At 45.9% G+C, this 18284-nt stretch overlaps 1 protein-coding gene across 1 annotated transcript in view; it reads left to right on the top strand.

Annotated features, from left to right (window-relative positions):
• The window catches only part of DHRS12 (dehydrogenase/reductase 12), a 294416-nt gene that overhangs the window by 73273 nt on the left and 202859 nt on the right, over positions 1 to 18284 (top strand). Inside the window, exons 3-4 of the mRNA XM_069639734.1 lie at positions 12642 to 12724; positions 14426 to 14518. Of these exons, the coding sequence (XP_069495835.1) occupies positions 12642 to 12724; positions 14426 to 14518 (176 nt within the window). The remainder of the gene's footprint in view (positions 1 to 12641; positions 12725 to 14425; positions 14519 to 18284) is intronic.

The following is an 18284-nucleotide window of genomic DNA, read 5'->3' as shown; positions in this document are numbered from 1 at the left end:
TCCCCCCCCTAGAGCCCCACACCGCAAAATGCGATAACCCTCCTCAGCAATCCCGACGGCAAAGAGCGGCTGAGACACCAAAGGGCCCCCCCCCCCCCCAACCTCCAGACACGCAATAAAAGTAAGCACAGTGGACCCTGACTGAGGAGGAGGGAACACAAGAGGTGCACGCCAGGGAGGAACCACTAGCACTAAGCAACAAGGGAGGGAAAAGCCCGGAACACCCCAGCCGTCACAAGCCTGCAGGAACAGAGATACCACGGAAAGGACGCAGAATTCAGAGCACACAGGCTCAGAGTCAACCAGGGCTCGGATCACATAAACACTTCGAGAAATCAAATCAGTGGTCTGTCAGGCAGACTACAGCAGGAGGGTATTAAGACCCCATCGACACCCTAGTAAAGATAATATACCATGTCAAGAGCTAAAGGGAAAGGCAACGCCATGCAACAGACACCACAATCCACTAAGCAAGACGCAAACATCTTACAAATGTGGTCAACGGAAGGCTCATCACAACCTAGAGGGAAAACCCAGGGAGATCCTCAGGGTGAGAGCGATACACCTACCCACCACCACCAACCACCACCAACGAGAGAAGACCTGCAAACCTGGTTTATGGACTTGTAGGAAAAGTTCATGTCCACAGTTCAAGAACAATTTACAACTATGAACGAAATGAAACAGGCGGTGCAGGACATGAAAATTGACATGGCCAAACTAGAAGAGAAAACTAATATAGTGGAGAGAACAATCCAGAGCATCGAGGAAGACACGAAACAGACTAGTGAAACACAAGAACATCTGGTAAGACTCACCTATAACCTGGAAATACAATGTGAAGATCTGGAAAACTGCTCCAGAGGCTCCAACATACGCATGGCAGAATCTATACTCGATAAAGATCTAAAATTGGCGGTGAAGGAAGTGTTCAGAGATATCCTAGAAGCTCAAGATGCAGAAGAAATTGGGATGGAGTCCACAGGGTAGGACCGAAAAGAACTGGAGCACTGGGAGAAAGACCACGCGATGTCCTGGCGGCTCGCTCCTCATACCCACAGAAAGAACAGATACTGAGGAGGGCAAGAGAACTGGAACACATTAAAATGAATGCACAAGACATACAATTATATCAGCACTTAGCTCTAGTAACCGTACAAAAAAGGAGGCCATTGCCCCACTGGCCAGGGCGCTGGTGGCAAGACAAATCCGCTACAAATGGACCTTCCCATTCGGGCTGTTATTCACTTGGGAAGGAAAACGGAGAAGAGCGACCACATGGGAAGAAGGCCTCAACATTAGGGGACTCCAGGATGAGGATATGGAACAGGAGGAATCCACATCAAGGAGAGACCAAATAAGGAAACCAAGAGGCTGGGAAACGAGCAAGCAAAAGGTCAAACTCAGGAAGGGAGAACTGGAGAAAATTGCTATGAGAGATTCAGAAACGAAAGAACACTATGGGCAACATAGTCGGGGGTCCGGTGAGAACGGAACTGCTACGAATCGCATGCAGACGGCGGTCCGGTCGGGACCCATCGGCTTGGATTCCCGTAAGGACAGATGGAACAGTGGGGTTTAGGATCCCCTACAAAACATCCCCCGAGGGTAAGGAGGGCAGGGAGTGATGGGTGCAATGCCCTAGCGTCAGTAGGAGCCCTACAAAACGGGGATGATACGCATTTTAACCTAAAACATCAGGGACATGAATCATCCAACGAAGCGGGTGAAGCTGGAAAAACAGGTCAAAAGGGAAAGAGCGGATATACTACTGCTCCAAGAAACTCATATCAGGACGAGGGACAAACAGAAAATACGCATAAAGGGGTTCAAAATTTGGGCACAAGCAACGACGACAGAGAAAAAAGTGGGGGTGTTGATAGTGGTGAGAGAAGGGAGAGACATTAAACTGGTGGACACATTCACTGATAAAGAAGGGAGATATGCATTTGCTAATGTGGAAATAGAAGGATATCGATTCACCCTTGCCTCAATATATGCACCCAATCTGGGACAGGATGGCTTCCTCAGAGATGTATTGGGGAAATTAGAAGACTTTGCAAGGGGGGAGGTGATCATGGGAGGCGATCTCAATATGGCATGGAACCCACAATTAGAAGCACGGGGAATATACACGGCCAAGGGGCACCATCAAAGCGCCTCAGACAACAGATGGACCACATGGCCTTAAACGATGTGTGGAGGGAATTGAAAGGGGAACGAAGGGGTATACGTACTTCTCGCATGTACATAATTCCATGTCTAGAATAGACTGGGTATCAGTGGGACTCGTGGGTAAGATGCAAGGACTAGAACTGGGAGCAATAGCACTCTCGGACCACGCACCACTCTGGCTCGACTTGACTCTCCCGGGGGAATAAGAACTTGCTCTGGAGCTGGAGGCTACCCGTGGATCTAATCCAGGACCCAATAGCCGGGGAAACCATAAGGGAAATGAAAATGACACCGGGGAAGAATCTATGGGCACAGTCTGGGACGCGTTCAAAGCAGTTATTCGTGGGAAGATGATGGCGTTGAAAATCACTAAAGATAAGCAGAGGTATGTGTGGGAAAAAGAGTTGGAAAAGTCAATAGCAGATATACAAGAGAAAATTTTGTCCCACCCCACTAAGGCATTAAAAAAATCGCTGAAACGCACAGGGCCAATTAGTGATGCTGCGCACAAAGGGAGCAGAAAGGAACCTACTCTACCTAAGGCAGAGATACTACATAAAAGCAAACAAAGCAGACCGACTCCTAGAGAGACAACTCTGTTAAACAGAAGGAAACAACAATTAAGGCCATGCGTAACACGAGGGGGGAATTACAGACGCGCACACAAGATATGGGGGAATCATTGAGGGAATACTACCAAATGCTCTACTCCACAGACCTTCCAAATGTAGAAGCACAAGACACATACCTAAAATCCCTTCCGATTCCATGGATTTCTGAGGAAGATAGACTGGCCCTGGAGAACCCAATTAGTGAAGAGGAAGTTAAAGCAATAAATGAACTCCCAGTAAACAAATCACCAGGCCCAGATGGCTTCACGGCGACATTCTATAAAAAGTATACAGACCTGTTGACCCCAGTCCTCACCAGGCTCCTAAATTCATTCAAAGATAGCAGAAACGTGACCCCCACAATGAATGAAGCGAAGGTGTTAGTCTTCCACAAAACAGGGAAAGATCCGACATACCCCGCATCGTACAGGCCAATCTCCCTGATAAATTTAGATGCAAAAATGTATACGAAGATTTTGGCAGCAAGACTGTCCCCGCTCCTCCCAAAATTAGTCAACTTGGACCAATCAGGCTTCATTCCGGGTAGACCAACCCTTAGCAATCTTAGAAGGCTCATCCACCTAGTGGAAAAAATAGGCATAACCCGCACACCAGCGATACTACTATCAGTAGATGGCAAGAAGGCCTTCGACCGGGTGGAATGGTCAATGCTATTCAGAGTCCTAACATGTATGGGATTTTGGGGAACAATATATTGCAAGAATCTGAGCGAACTATAACTCCCCATCCAGTAGAGTCGCCATCAACGGAGAGGTAACAGATAAGATAATATCAAGGGGGACAAAACAAGGGAGTCCACTCGCATTAGAGGGATTGAAATGGCAGGATCACAACACAAGGTGATTGCATATGCGGACAATATGCCGATAGCCCTAGAAGACCCCGAAACTACTTTACCAGCTGCAGTTACGGAATTAGAAGACTTTGGGGAAATCTCAGGACTGAAGATTAATAGAAAAAAATCCGAAATCCTAATTCTGGCGGGAGATCGAGAGACGATAGAAAGGGAAGCAAACATACTGGATCTTAAGATTGTAGAAAAGGGTATAAAATACCAGGGAATAATAGTAACTCATAAGATTGGGAAGCTATATGGGGAAAACTACCCGCGGCTCCTCGCAAACATCCGCAGAGACGTGGATAGATGGAATCCATTACTGATATCCTGGTGGGGCAGAATTCAATCGGTCAAGATGACCATCCTCCCAAAACTGCTTCACTATTATCAGGCTCTCCCGGAGGGTGTCCCCCACACCTTTTTTAAAACACTATCGAAACTGGTCTCAGCCTTTATATTTGGAAAGGGAAAACCCTGAGAATAGCTAGGGCGATCCTCACAGCACCAACCATGGAGGGGGGAGAGGGGGGTGTCACTTCCCCACTTCTAGAAATATTACCAGGTGTCGCAACTTAAGGTTTTGCGGGAATGGCTGGGGGAGAACCCGCAGCAGATCTGGGCTAAGCAGGAAAGGGCAGTAGCGAGAACTCCACTGGCGGAGCTACTCTGGAAACAGAGACATCATAGACACCCTAACGTAGGGCTAAGCGAAATAATGAAGACCACGTTGGAGGCGTGGGACTGCCAAACACGGAAAGGCATAATGACCACTACACTGGGACCCTTCACACCCATCTGCCAGAACCCGCAATTCCCACCAGGGATGGAACAAGGGGCATATGAAAATTGGGAGAAAGCTGGCATAACAAAAATAGGTGAAATGTTCGTGGACAATGAAATTAAGCCACTTGACTCCTGCTACTTAAGATCATCACTCTCCAAACGTGATAAATATAGATACGAACAACTTAAACACTGGCTAAATTCCCCGAACATTACCAAAGCAGCAACGAGGAATCTTACACCGTTTGAGAAATATGTCATCTCCAACACAGGGGAGAAGAAATGGGTATCGACACTCTACGCATTCATAAACTCACAGGAGGAAGAAACCAAATGGTCATACATGATCAAGTGGGGCAGAACGTTAGGGTAGGAACCAACGAAAAAGCAGTGGGAGGGCCTATGGAAATTGATCCCCAAGATGACGCGCTCTGCACAGACAAGGGAAATGTGGATTAAAATAGTAACACAATGGCACTACACCCCAGAAAGACTTCATTCAATGCTCTCTAATACTTCAAATCAATGCTGGAGAGGATGTGCATAGGTGGGAACGTGGTAACCTATCTGGTGGGAATGTAAAGGGATAAAACCTTTCTGGGAAGAGGTAAAGGGAGAGATGGGGAAGGTGTTTCCAGATGTGGGGGGATGGGAGAAGGGGTGTGGCTGTGTGGAATTAGAGATGAAACAGCAAGGCAATACAATAAATCACAGTGGAGAAGCTTCATGGGACTTCTCATAGCGGCATGGACAACAATTGCCCAGAACTGGAAGAATAAAGATACCCCATTGACATTCACTTGGTTACAGAAGGTATGGGCCCAAATAGCGATGGAGAAAATCACCCAAACAATACAAGGAACGAGGGACAAGTTTGCAAAAGAATGGGAAGGAACTCTGCAATATCTTCAGTCAGAATTTATGGAACAATGGAGCCCCCATAATATCAAAGTAGCGGACCTCTTCAGTGCATAATGAGACTCTCGAAAGATGATCTCATGTGCCCGGGGGAAGGGAGGGGGAGGGAGAGGGGGCAGGGGGAAGTTATAATGTTTGTTTTTATTGTTATGTAAAACCAGTAAATACATTTTTTTTTTTTTTTTTAAACAAAGTTGCGCGTTGTAGAGCATACCTTTAATATATATATGAGAGAAATAGTTTGCAATTGGTGCTGGGGGGCCCAGGGGGCAGGCATGACTTTTTTTTTTTTTTTACTGGACACCTATGATAGATGTCCAGTAAAGATACCATCCCTGTCCCCTGGGCCCCACTGGGCCTAACACAATCAACATGATTATGTGTGTTTGCAAGGCGCTAGGGTGCCAAGGTGGAAAAAGCATGGTATTTTTAACTGCACACCTATGATAGAAATCCAGTATAAAAATACCATCCCTGTCCCCTGGGCTCCATAGTCACTCAGGAGAGCTGATTTCGGCAGGTGGGTGGGGGGGATTGTGCAACAAAGGCATTTTAGGCATTTTTAAAATGCCTTTGTTGTACAGGAACTCGCGTCGCACATATAAACATGCAGTGCCCCAGCCAGCATTTCCAATGAGCTATGCAATGCTGGCGAAGCAAAACACGCCAACACTTGCATGGCTCAGTGAGCATGTGCGGCTGGGAAACTGAACTGTCAAAGGGAAATAGTGTTTATCTTTTACAGTCCAGCCAGCCCATGAGCCCTCCTCAGCTGGAAAAAGCAGCTGAGGTAGTACTCATTGTTTCACCGGGCTGGCTCCTTAGCTCCTGCGGCACTAGGTGGGAGCCCCCTCACCATTATGGATGAGCCGCCAGGATCGGTCTGACCTATAGGGCAATGCATGTACCAAAAATGCTAAATGCTAGTATGGGGCAGCAAAATAGGCCCACATTGGCGAAAAACGTGACCCGTTTGAGTTACTTCAGTATGCAGTTAGTAATTTTGACCATTGTTGCTGAATAAATGTTCTTCAAATATCACAATTTACATAAAAAGCACCCCCTTGGGTACTATTCAGTCTGTGACTAAAGGAATGAATGTCCATTTACAACTGTGGGCCACTTTTTCATTGGTGCCTGAGACAGTTTCATGCTTCAGCCTGACCATGTGAACCGCCCCTGCCCATTTCTTCCAATCTTAAAAAAATTATATATATTTCATGCCGGGATCTCACGGCCCCCCATGGATGCAGCCGCGGCACCCTGTGGGGGTGCGCCCCACAGTTCGAATACCGCTGGTCTAAAGCCTACTTGTGCCTGGTCTAGCAGGCAGTGCTCCTCTATGAATTCTTGGGTTGTTCTGTATATGTATGTTTCGAGCAGTTTAGCTAGGTACGGGATGTTGGAGATGGGTCTGTAATTGGAGAGGTCTTCTACGTTTCCTGCTGTATCTTTTGAGGAGCAGCCTGATGTGAGCTGATCTGAAGGATTGTGGCACTTTTCCTATTGAGATTGAGAGGTTGAAGACGTTCGTGGCATTCCATGGGTGTTCCTTGTGAGGGGATTGATTTGTATATGTCCGGGGGTGGGGAGGCCATGGATCTGCAGGGGAACCTGTTTTTTTGCTTTGATTTACCAGTTTGATGTTGCCACTGATATCTCGGGGAAATGGAGGAGCTTCAGAGTTTGTTTGGCCGTTCCTCGTAGCGGTCGGTGGGTTCCATATTCTGCTCGCATGCTCTTTTGTATGGTCTGTTGGATGGTAATGATTTTGTTTTTGAAATGGTCTGCTAGATCATTGCATAGTTTCTTTGGTATTGGTGTGTTGTTGCAGCTAGGTGGATTCTTTTATTTCATTTGATTTTAAAGAGTTCTTTTTGGGTGTTTGGTGCATTGAAGATTCAGTTGTCCTAGTATTTCCTTTTGCTTTTTGTATGAGCAGGTAAAACGACTGCGGAAATTTGAGTTTCATTTCCGCAGTCGTTTTTTGATCCTCTAGTTCCAGTTTTCGTTTTTTTCTTTTCATGGCGCTGAGTAGTGGGGTGGAACCATTTCGCCGTTGCTCTTTTGTGTGAAGGGGTAAAAAGGTTTTTCTTTGGCGATCTTGTCAATTGTTGTTGCTATCCAGTTGTGGAGTAGATCTATTTATTTTTTTTGTCCGTTAGCTTCGTCCATAGTTGTTGTGGTTTGCTGAGTTCCAGTAGGTCAGTTAGGTAGAAGTTTTTGATGGCTCTCTGATTTCTTTTCATGATGATCAGTGGCTTGTCCTGTTGTTTTGTTATTGGAGTGGCCAGTGTGAACATGAAGGGAATTATGAGGTGGTCACTCCAGAGGATTTGAATTGGTGGCACCGTGGTAATTAGTTTTTTTATTTATTTTTTGGCGAAGATTGCGTCTAGTGTATGTCCTGCCGTGTGGGTTGCTCCTTTGACTAGTTGATGTAGATTCATTGTTGCTAGTTGGCTGGCTAGAGATTTTTGTGTGGCTGCAGTTTCTTCATTGAACCGGATGTTGAAGTCTCTGAGGATGATCAGGTGATTGTGCTTGATGGCTAGGTTGGTGATTGCTTCCGTGAAGGTGTCTACAAAGTTTGAATCATAAGTTGGCGGTCTGTATATCGCTATGAATTGCAGGTTTTGTTATGGGGTTTGCTGATAGGCGGAGGATTAGAGATTCACTTTTGTTGATGTTTAATGGATCTTCCAGTTTATTTTCCAGGTGTTCCTTGTGGATAATTGCCAGTCTGCCACCACTTATGGTTTTCCTGTTTGCTTGGATGCACGAGGTTATCAGCCAGGCAGTTGTTGAGGGATCTTGTAATTGTCATCTAGCCATGTTTCAGTTACAAATAGGATGTCGATATCTCTGTCACATAGGAGGTCATAGATTTCAGTGGCATGTTTGGACATTGACCTTGCATTGATTAGATTCCAATGTATCTTTTTGGTGGGGTTTTGTTTATTTGTTCCTTTGTGGATGTTCAGTCGGGGTGCTTTTGTATTGACGGTGGTTGGTTTGGGTTCAACGGAGGCTGCTTCTTCATTGAATCGTTCTGTTAGATAGTTGGGTTGTTGACTTCTAGTGCTCCGTCGTCACGAGTGGTTTGATGTGGATATCGATAGTGCCCTTCTGTTCTTGTGATATATGGAGTAAGGGGGTTGATATCATCCCAATCTCTTCAGTACGCTTGTCTTTTTTTCAGTTGTTTGGGGTGGGGGGATTCTCTTCTTGTCTTGAGATGTCAATGTTGAAGTATCGAGGCTCTGCGGTTGTTGCTAGGTACGGTGTGAGGTGTAAGGATTTTTCTCATACAATGTTTGTTCTGTTGATCGTAGTATTTAGTGGGGTGTGTTCTGTATTCAAAGCGGCTTCTACTGGAGGCATTTGAGTGTATGTATCCATGTTAATTGTTCCAAGTTCCTGCTCTCTCTCTGTTGGCGTCCAATTGTGTATCAGGCATTTTGGGTCCTCGGGGGGGGGGGGGGGGGGGGGGGAATAGGAGTTGGTCTGGGTGTAGAGTTTACAGGGCAATTGCCCACCTGTCGTGTCTTGTGCTAGGACTATATTGAGGTTTTCCTCTTGTTGCGATGCCTGGGTGCGCTCCAAGGGTATCTGTCTGTTCAGTCGGTTGGGTTAGGGTGTTCCTCTTTCTATGAGAAGACTGTCCAAGCAAGTAAGGGAGTACTAGGCATTGTGGCTCGGCTGTTGGGGTATGGGGAGAAGGGTAACTGGGATAGTGATTGGAGGTAATTACTAGCTTTAGAGGCTGATGGATGTTCTTGGTTGTCAGGCGGCCTAGGACTCAATTATGGTAGGTACTGATAGAGTGCCCAGAGGTTTGAGATGACAGGATAATGGGAGCCTAGGTGTCACTGGTGTTTTAAAAGAGACTACTCTTCGATTTAGGCTCTCAGAGGATCTGGGAGGGAGCTAGGTTTCGACAAGGCCACGCTCTATTCCCGAGGTCTACACAACACGAAAGAGGCCTAGGCATGCCAGAATGGCAGGCAGTGATCAAGTACCAAGATTTGGGACACCTAGATAATGGGAGGGAAGCTTACGTTGCACAGATCGGTAGGTGGTAATTACATGCCTACATTTGCTATACCTAGACGGCAGAAGAAAGGCCTGCGATTCACAGAGGGCAAGTGGTATTTAAAACCTCTAGAATTGACACACCTGGATTTCAGGACAAAGGCCTAGGTTTCAAAGAATTGCAGGCAGTAATTGGAACACGAAAGGTGAGTGACTGGATTACGCGTTCGGCTTGCATAGAGCAGAAACTGTCATTCAATCAAATAAATCTTATATTGGTGAATCTTTAAAGCATGTTATGAGCTTTACGCATATAAATCACAACTTCACTTTCTGCTAATTAAGATTTGATGCATTACATTACCCTAAGCTTGATGGATACCTTTTTGACCATATTTTTTTCTCTACGAGGACAGTTACTGGGAAAAGACGCTTGTCGAAACACGTGTCGGCTGACAACCCAATCTATTGAAGATTCACCAATATAAGCTTTATTTGATTGAATGACATAGTTTCTGTTCTATTCAAGCTGAGCGCGTAATCCAGTCACTCACCTTTCATGTTTCAATTTGCTTGGGTGTGTCTGGGTACACCCTTTTGACTGTGATCCCGCAGCCGGCCTTTTTCTCATATTCTTCTGACCTTAGCGCACACTCCAGGGTCCTACCCATACCTACCTCAATTAGTAATTAGAACACCTAGATTTGAGATACTTAGATTATGGGAGAAAGGCCTAGGTTTCAAAGGGTGGCAGGCAGTAGTTATAATACGTAGATTTGCAATATCTAGGTAATGGGAGAGACGCCTCAGTTTAAAAAAAAAATGCAGGCAGTAGTGAGAACACCTAGATTTGAGACACCTAGATTACAGAACAACTTTCAAGGTGTTCTGAGGGTAGAGAGTGGCAGGGCTTCCGGAGTACAGTGAGTTGCTCTAATCCATAACCAGGCCACACCTACCTTGATAGGCTCCGCTTGTTTAAGGCTGGCCACTGGCTTCCCCTGCTGACACCTGCAGACACAATCTGGAGCCGCCTCTGTTGAATCCGCCCTTTGCCTCGTGGCTCTTAGGGCTGCTCTGGGAAGGTGGTTAAGAGCTGCGATTGAGCCAGTTGAGGTAGAGCCGCGGGAGGAGGGAGGGAAAAAAACGGGAAATGAATCCGGGGAGAGGGTGGGGGAGCCGAGTGCACTACTGTTAAGATGCCAACAAAAAACACTGGCTAACTGCAGCATGTACAGTGTTCTACTGCTCTCAAGCTAGGTTTGCACTTTAAACAGATAAATAAAAATATATTTTGCACTTTCATGCAGGAGCTTGTATTTGATGTGTAGTCCTTCATGCTCCGCTTTACCAACCTATATCCAGTCAATGATGATATTTCTGCTGGCTGCGCCGACAGCCATACATAAGCCAATATTTTCCGGAAACATTATGAAATTGAGGCTCTGCTACATCTGAACAATGCTTTCTTTTGAAATGCACTCCGACTCTCAGCTATTTTCCTTCTCCAGTTCCTGCTGGCATCAATTGGAGAATGTGCCTTCTTTGTGATGTTGTCACAAACCGCTTTTAGTGAACAAATGCTTACATATTTTTATCCGGTCTAAAATACCATTTTGCACCTGGTGAAAATTGGCACAGAACATGTTTGCAGGGCTTTTCTCTGTGATTGCAGATTCAGATGTCTTGATAGCGAACCTACAAATAGATTGTGCAATGTCAACACAACCATATTTGTACCTAATAGGTGGAAAAATCTCTTATCCTTGTATAATCCAACCATATGCAGATGTTGTGTTCATACAATGAAGTTAGACACGTAGGCAGTCCACCTTCAAATTACATCACCCAAATCCAAGTTTCTCAGAGATGAACACCTCTGTGTTTTCCCCACCATAAACCTTTGACTGTAAATGGCCTGGAAACTGTCTGACCTACTATCAGTCCGGCTCCACCACCTGCCCCATGACCCTTTTTGTAAAGGCTAGAATCTGCAGGTTAAACTATTTTGCGTTTTCCATTCAAGTCAGCAATGTCTACCAAACCGATTCAGGAAGAAGTGCAGCTCCCGGTCATGCAAAGTGCACTGGTGCCAGACAATTTCATTCTGGTGTATGGCATTGTTGTAACATTTGCAGTGGCTCCCTAGTGAAACGCTACCTTCATGTTGTCTGTCTTTGTAATAAGATTTTCCATCGGCCAGTCACCGCAGCATTGTGCACAGTTGGCAAGCACCAAAGCTGGACTGTCCTGTTCACTGGCACTGTTGGAGAATATCGGAATGATGCTGAGTGTCTGGGTGATGTCATGTGGACTGTTCTGCGTGGGGCCTGGGTGAATGTCCTTGACAGTAAGACCTGGAGATGCTTAGGAGTGGATAGGTCAGTAGATGGCTCCCCATACTTACCTGTACCCCACTTATCTGGAAGTAGCTTCAATAAACCAGCAGATTCCAACCCGATACCTTTCTCCGTAGTAGTCTTGCGCCTTTATTTCTATTTCAGGAAGGAATACAACATGAAGCACCTTTAAAAGAAATGGTGATCTTACACTGCGTTTATGGTCTACCTACTATGTACAAGCGCTGTGGTACCTTCGGGTCTGGGCGCTACACAAATGCAACCAATAAATACAATATATTACCTTCTACTATCCCCGAATACAAAAACTGCATATTGTTCTGTGCATCAAACAAGAGTTTAGTCTCACTAAAACAAAGTATGTGTTTACAAAAGATCTGTTTTCTTAAGAATTATGTATAAAAACGGTAATACACGACTCTTAAATTGTCAAATAATATTGATTGTTGAATAACGTTAAATGACGATAAGAAATATTTCTAATGGAAAATTAACGTTGCTGTCAAATGCATGCCATTGCACCTGTATGGGCTGTACACTGGCTTTAGAGAAGTATTTGGGAGGGAGAGGGGGCTGAGTGGAGGAGGGTGTTATAGGGAACAATGTGTATTTTGTTTGGCATGATATTGGCAAAACAGTTGCTGGATACAATGACTAAATGTAAGATTGTTGCCAATGCAATTACATTTAATAAATACATTAAACAAAAGTTTCTAATGGATAGTAATGCCTGTCAAACTACATTCCAGAACTTAAAAATGCATTTAAATTTAACAGAAGACAAAAGCGTGCAACCCTCCACCAGAATATTTTGAACACACTTGTCAGTTTAAATAAAAAAGAACATTGAATAGTAGCACTTGAGTGGTCATTATTAAAATTGTAATTGAATTCAATTAGGTGGCACCATTCATTTGGTTTGTCGAAATAAAGACCGTGCGGAAGAGGCTAAGAAGGAAATCGTACAGGAGAGTGGCAATGAGGTGAGTCGTAACCAGAGTAAATACACAGCACATCTTGGTAAAGTTAACCTGTTTTTATGTTGCAATATTCAAATAACAAGATTGTCTTTATAAAGTCAATACTTTAGTTGAACTGGAACCGTTTTAGCATTGAGATACGTTCGGTGTAATGTAAAAGTGAACTTACTCTCTATACAAAAGTCAAAGCATGGTTCCATGTTTCAGCTTTCAGTTTGCTGAGTTAAGTCGCATGCTGTCTGTGAGTCTGAAGGTGCAGTGGAAACTCTTGCTGGTACATTGCATTGCTTTTTCTTCATTGCAGAGAAATGCTCTTGGTTTCCCTGTCTGCTTCTAAAGTCAGAATGTTTGGAGTGCGGTCAATATCAGTAGTTGACTGCATTCCGATTGGCTGAAAGGAAGTCAATAATGGCTCCCACTTCTAATTAGGCTTCATAGACCTGCACCAAGGGCTGTACAGGGTGTTCTAGGCAGTGAATGAGGTTTGTAACGATGTACATGTGGGAAGCCTGAGGTACTCGTCTATAAAGCTATTAGACCTTTGTTCTAAACTAGATGGAAAGAGGGCAAACGGTCCTAAATGGCCATAACATTGTGTTCACATAATGAAGATCGTATGAAAAGGGTGAAATGGATCCAAGTCCATACGTTTGATTTGGGTTTAAGTTGTACGTTGCCAGGAAAATGGAAGGTGCCTCTTATAAATTGTCCTCTTAGAATCCGGATAGCATCCAGGTGGGTCACATTTAGGGTGCTGGGATTGAAGGAGTACTGCTGACAGAGGTAGTGGGACTTTGGACTACTGCTCTTGTGGGGGAGTGTAACAATAGGTTCTTTTGCCGTTTTGAGGTGCCGACTAGCCTCTGATCCATGTGTTTGTACCATGTGACTAAATGGAAAGTTGTCAACCAAAGCAAACTACCAATGTGTCTCACAAATAGCGCCTTGCAGGGATATCGCAACTGGGCCCCTATTGCATTGTGTGGGGCTTACATGTTAGGAAAGGAGGACATTTGGCATAAACCAGGGGGAGACGTAAGCTACTGAATATGGTAAATCAAAACAGTAATGTGTCAATTGTAGAATGGACCAGGCGAATGATGTGAAATTGTTAGGGGTGGGGAAAATCTAGGTAACGGAAAGTATCCCAGGCCTTCACTCCTCCTTCACTGTTTACTGTTTGAAGGGCGACTATACTCCCTGTCGAAGTTGATGGCTTTGTAGGTGAGCGCCCTCCATGCTATGGGTTCCTTCTGACATTGGATCTTTTTTTAAATTATTTTTCTTTTTTTGGGATCGGGGCTTGCATTACTAGGTGTAAAATCTTATGCTGGCTGTGATCAGTTTATATAAATGCTATGGTTCTTTTATCTAATTTCAGTTCTGTGAACCCGGCGGACTACTTCCTTTTGTAGCTTTTTCAGAGTCAATGAAAACAAAATGTAGATCCCATTCAGCAATCGCCTAGTAGGATCCTCTATGAAGCAAATGTGGCGTGTAATGTTTGCGTATTCTAGATGGCAAAACTGCTGCATATCTTCCATGCACCCTCCTCCCACCACCCAGAACTGTGTACTTGTACTCACTCTACATGTAATGTTGTGAATCCACGTTTCCTCTGATAAGTGACTGGCTTTCTTTCCATTAATGTAATTTCTAGTGCCTTTTTTTGATTGTATTTTAATACTGGTCTTTTTCGTTTAGAACGTGTTTGTGCATGTTCTGGATATGTCCAATCCCAAAGGCATCTGGGAATTTGCTGACAAATTCAAGATTGAACATGGCTTGAACGTCCTGGTAAGTTTTCACTCGGCATGCTAAAGTGCCTCTTAAGGAAGAGTTGACTGGGTGTTTGAGACTTCCTATGGAAGACGGGAAAGAAAACCTTTGAATTTGTGCAACTAAAATGTCCTGGTGTTTGATCATTTATGTAGCACGGTTGGTACCACGAATGGTAGCTTCAGGTGGGCTCACTTCCGGAAGAAGTTTTACACCGTCTTCCTGCAAATATTACTTGCAATTAAATGGTTGAAAGGCTGGTGTTCTCTATCCGGCTCTGGGACATTTTATGAGGCATAGACCGATTACTCTAATTTACTCCCATCGCTCAGCTACACCCTACCGCCCCCTCCCATACCTCACCACCCACACACTGGGCCTCATTACGACCCAGGCGGTAAGTTACCGCCTGGGTCATACCCTTACCACCATGGTGTAAACTATGTTTACACCATGGTGGATGGCGGATTTACCGCCCCATTCCAAGGTGAGTGGGGCGGTAAATCCCCATTTCCCATTTTACCCTTCCCCATTCCCATTTTTGCCCCATAGGGCATAATGGGAGTGGGGAAGGCGCTAATTATGCCACCGTAAATTACGGTGGCGTAATTAGCACCATGGTCCCTTAGCGCCATGGATTTTAACGCCTGCAAAAAGCAGGCGTTAAAATCACCATGGCGCTAAGGGACCTTGTAATCAGGCGTTAAGGGTTGGCGCCGTTTACGGCGCCGTTAACCCCTTAACGCCTGACTCGTAATGAGGCCCACTGTTCAAGAACAGTGTTCACAATTATGGATTCACAAACAATTTCACTGATGTGTATATTGATAATGCATATGTTTAGTTATGGGTGGAACTACAGTAAGACAGTGGTGCAGTTTATGTATATGCAGTGACTGTTAGTTTATTTTTTTATTTTTTGGCCAGTGGTTAATGAGCTTCCCTGGGGCTATTTAGGAGTGTTCAAAACCTTGTTATCTATCCTATATTGCTGCCTACGGGCAGGATCAGACTGGCCCATCGGCCATTTGCCCTGTGGCCGGGCGAAAATCACTCGGCCGGAGGGCGAGCCCCTGGGGGCCGGTACCACGCCTGGGTGCTGGTACCACGCCTGGGCCTGGGGGCAGGTACCACGCCTGGGCCTGTGGGCCTGGTTGGGGATTACTAGCACCAGCACTTCCGTGAATGTAATGTTTCTTTGTGTTCTGCAATCTGCAGAGCCCAAAGAAATCTGCACATATGCATTGGGGCTTCCCAGCCAGTGGAGCGTAAGTGATCAGGACCCGTTGCTTGTGAAAGCTATGCGCAAACAACACAAGTTGCAACATTGTGGCCCTGCTGTGTGACTGACAGCGGACCTGGACCAATCTGAAACCAGGGTCTGCTGTCAGTTATTTACATATTCAATATGCATTGGCTGTTTTTTGAGCCATTGGAAATTGAATGTGTGCTGCTCGGGTGGGGTGACTGGCAGTGTGCCACACCTTCACTTGTTTGTCAGCTTCTGGAAGGGGGGGGGGTGGGTGGTGCAGGACTGCTTTAAATGAGGAGAAACTTCTAGGCCCAGCGGAGGACTCAACCGCAACGGTTGCCAGTTCCCAGTGCCTAACCACAAGGAGCACTGAGGTGACCGGTGAGCCTCTGTCAGATTACCCGGGGGATAAGGGATCACACACGCCAATGGTTCATGTACCGCAAAAAATGTTTGTTTCATGCACCCTTGTATTCAGGGTTGGATTGGCCCACCGGCCAATCGGCCCGTGGCCGGTCCGAAATCATGACGAGGCCCTGGGGGCCGGTTCCTACAGCCCACCGTGGGCCGGCCCAGGCGTGGGTTTCAGGAACCGGCCCCAAGGGCCTCGCCACCGCCGGACGCATAGGTTGCAAAGGATCTGTAACTTGCAAGATCCTTTGCAGCACTGCCGGCGCTAGCACGCTGCATTCATCAAAAAAAAGTAACACTGAAGTGTTACCTTTCTTTGATGAATGCGGCAGGCTGCGACACGATGGCGCCAGCCAGCCCTCGGTATTACAAAACACTGGGAGGGAGCGGCAGGGCTGGGCGGGGCTGCCCTTGCCCAACCTGCTCCCTCCCAGTGATTTGTATTATAATGGCAGAGCTGCTTTAGCCCCCGTCCTCGCACCCCACGCCTGACAGCAGCACCATGGCAGCGCGCCCGCTGGTCCTGCTCTGCCAGCGCCTTCACCCCAGCATGGGGTAGATAGAGGCCCCATGAGAGAGTGCAGGCGAGGACAGTGAGGGGCAGAATAACATAGGCAGGATCGTGGTATGGTGAGTGGAGTAGGGGCATTGGAGGGGTGCAGTCACTGGCGCTTCCCTGCACGGCATTGTGCACAGTAAGTTCATTTTCCCAGGCATACAGTTGTAGGTTTTGTGAAGCATCAAGCATATGATACTCCCTCCGCACCCCTAGAGACCGCAGCGTGCGCATCTGTAAGTTCAACAGTCACCTTTCCCAGGCCAGTATACATAGTTTATGTAAATTTTTTGAGCTGCACATTAACCCTTTCTCTGCAGAGTTGTGTGATTCCTTGGGCCCCGATACCCATTCTTGCCCAGTGCACACAGTTGTGTACGTATTTAGTTGCATTTCCACCTACTCACAGAGTAATTTATTGTGTTTTAAGTGTAAAGCATATCTTGAATAATTCCTTGGGTTGCATGTATTCCCAGGCATACATGTGCTCCATCTCCCAATGTACACAGTTGCTTCATTGGTTTCAGCTGCATCGCATCTGCCAGCACCACTAAAATTTGTAAAGTATCAGACTGCACGTCCTATCTCCTCTTAAGCGCATAGTGTTTTGTAACTTTGCACCCATTTTCTCAGTGCAAAAGGGTGTAGATTTGTGAGTTTCGTTTGCTCTGTCTCCCAACACCAGTTGCATTATCTCTTGGGTTGCGCGCTTTCCTACTTCTTGAACGCAGAGCTTACACAGATGTGTGATTGGTGCATCCACCCTCTGGCAGTGCACAACAATGTGTAAATCCTTGGGTGTTAATGGCCCTCCAGGTGCACACGGTCTGTGTGGTCTGTGTGGTTTGCTGGTTTGCATGCCTTTTCCTAGTGGCACAGTTCTGTAATTCCTGCGGTTATACATGCTCTGAATTTCTCATTGCACATGTGCCCCTTACCTCCTGATTCACGGTGTTGCATTCTTTGTTCTCCCCGTGTATATTGCTGTGAGTCCTATGTTGGTATGTGCGCTAAATCCCGCTGCGCACACAACTGTGTACGTTTTTAGGTTGCACTTGTACTCTGTCTCCCGGGTGCACAGTAGTGTAATCGTTTGGGCCACAAGCGCTTTCCTCGTTGTTTGTTGTACACGGCTGTATGAGTTTTTAGGTTGTACATCAGTCAGTGGCGCCCCCAGAAATTTTTCATAGGGGTGGCATGATGAGATCACTGGGGAGGCATACCAAAACAAACACATAACCGGCAGTCAGGCCGGTGTTTGTGGGGGGGGGGGGAGAGACAGCGTCTTTATAAGGGCCCCTCATTATCTCTTTGAAGGGTATGAAGAGTGAGTGTGTCATGGTAGATGTGAAAGAACATTATTAAGGCACCGGCCCTTCCTTTTTCTCCTCATTGGTACCTTGCAAGCCTGCTTCGGCCAAACTCTATTATTCGTGTGTCTTTAAAAAAACAAATCCGAAATCACTAGACCGATTTTTGTGAAAAGTGGGCAATTTACAAGCCCAGAGCCTCCAATGAATTTTATGAGAAGTCTTTTCACTCCCCCACTGTCGGCTCATGATGGC

The sequence above is a fragment of the Ambystoma mexicanum genome, chromosome 7q, assembly GCF_040938575.1.
Source record: "Ambystoma mexicanum isolate Mex_15411 chromosome 7q, UKY_AmexF1_1, whole genome shotgun sequence".
Taxonomy (NCBI): domain Eukaryota; kingdom Metazoa; phylum Chordata; class Amphibia; order Caudata; family Ambystomatidae; genus Ambystoma; species Ambystoma mexicanum.
Note: the sequence above shows the minus strand (reverse complement) of the source record. Positions and strands in the feature narration are given on the sequence as shown.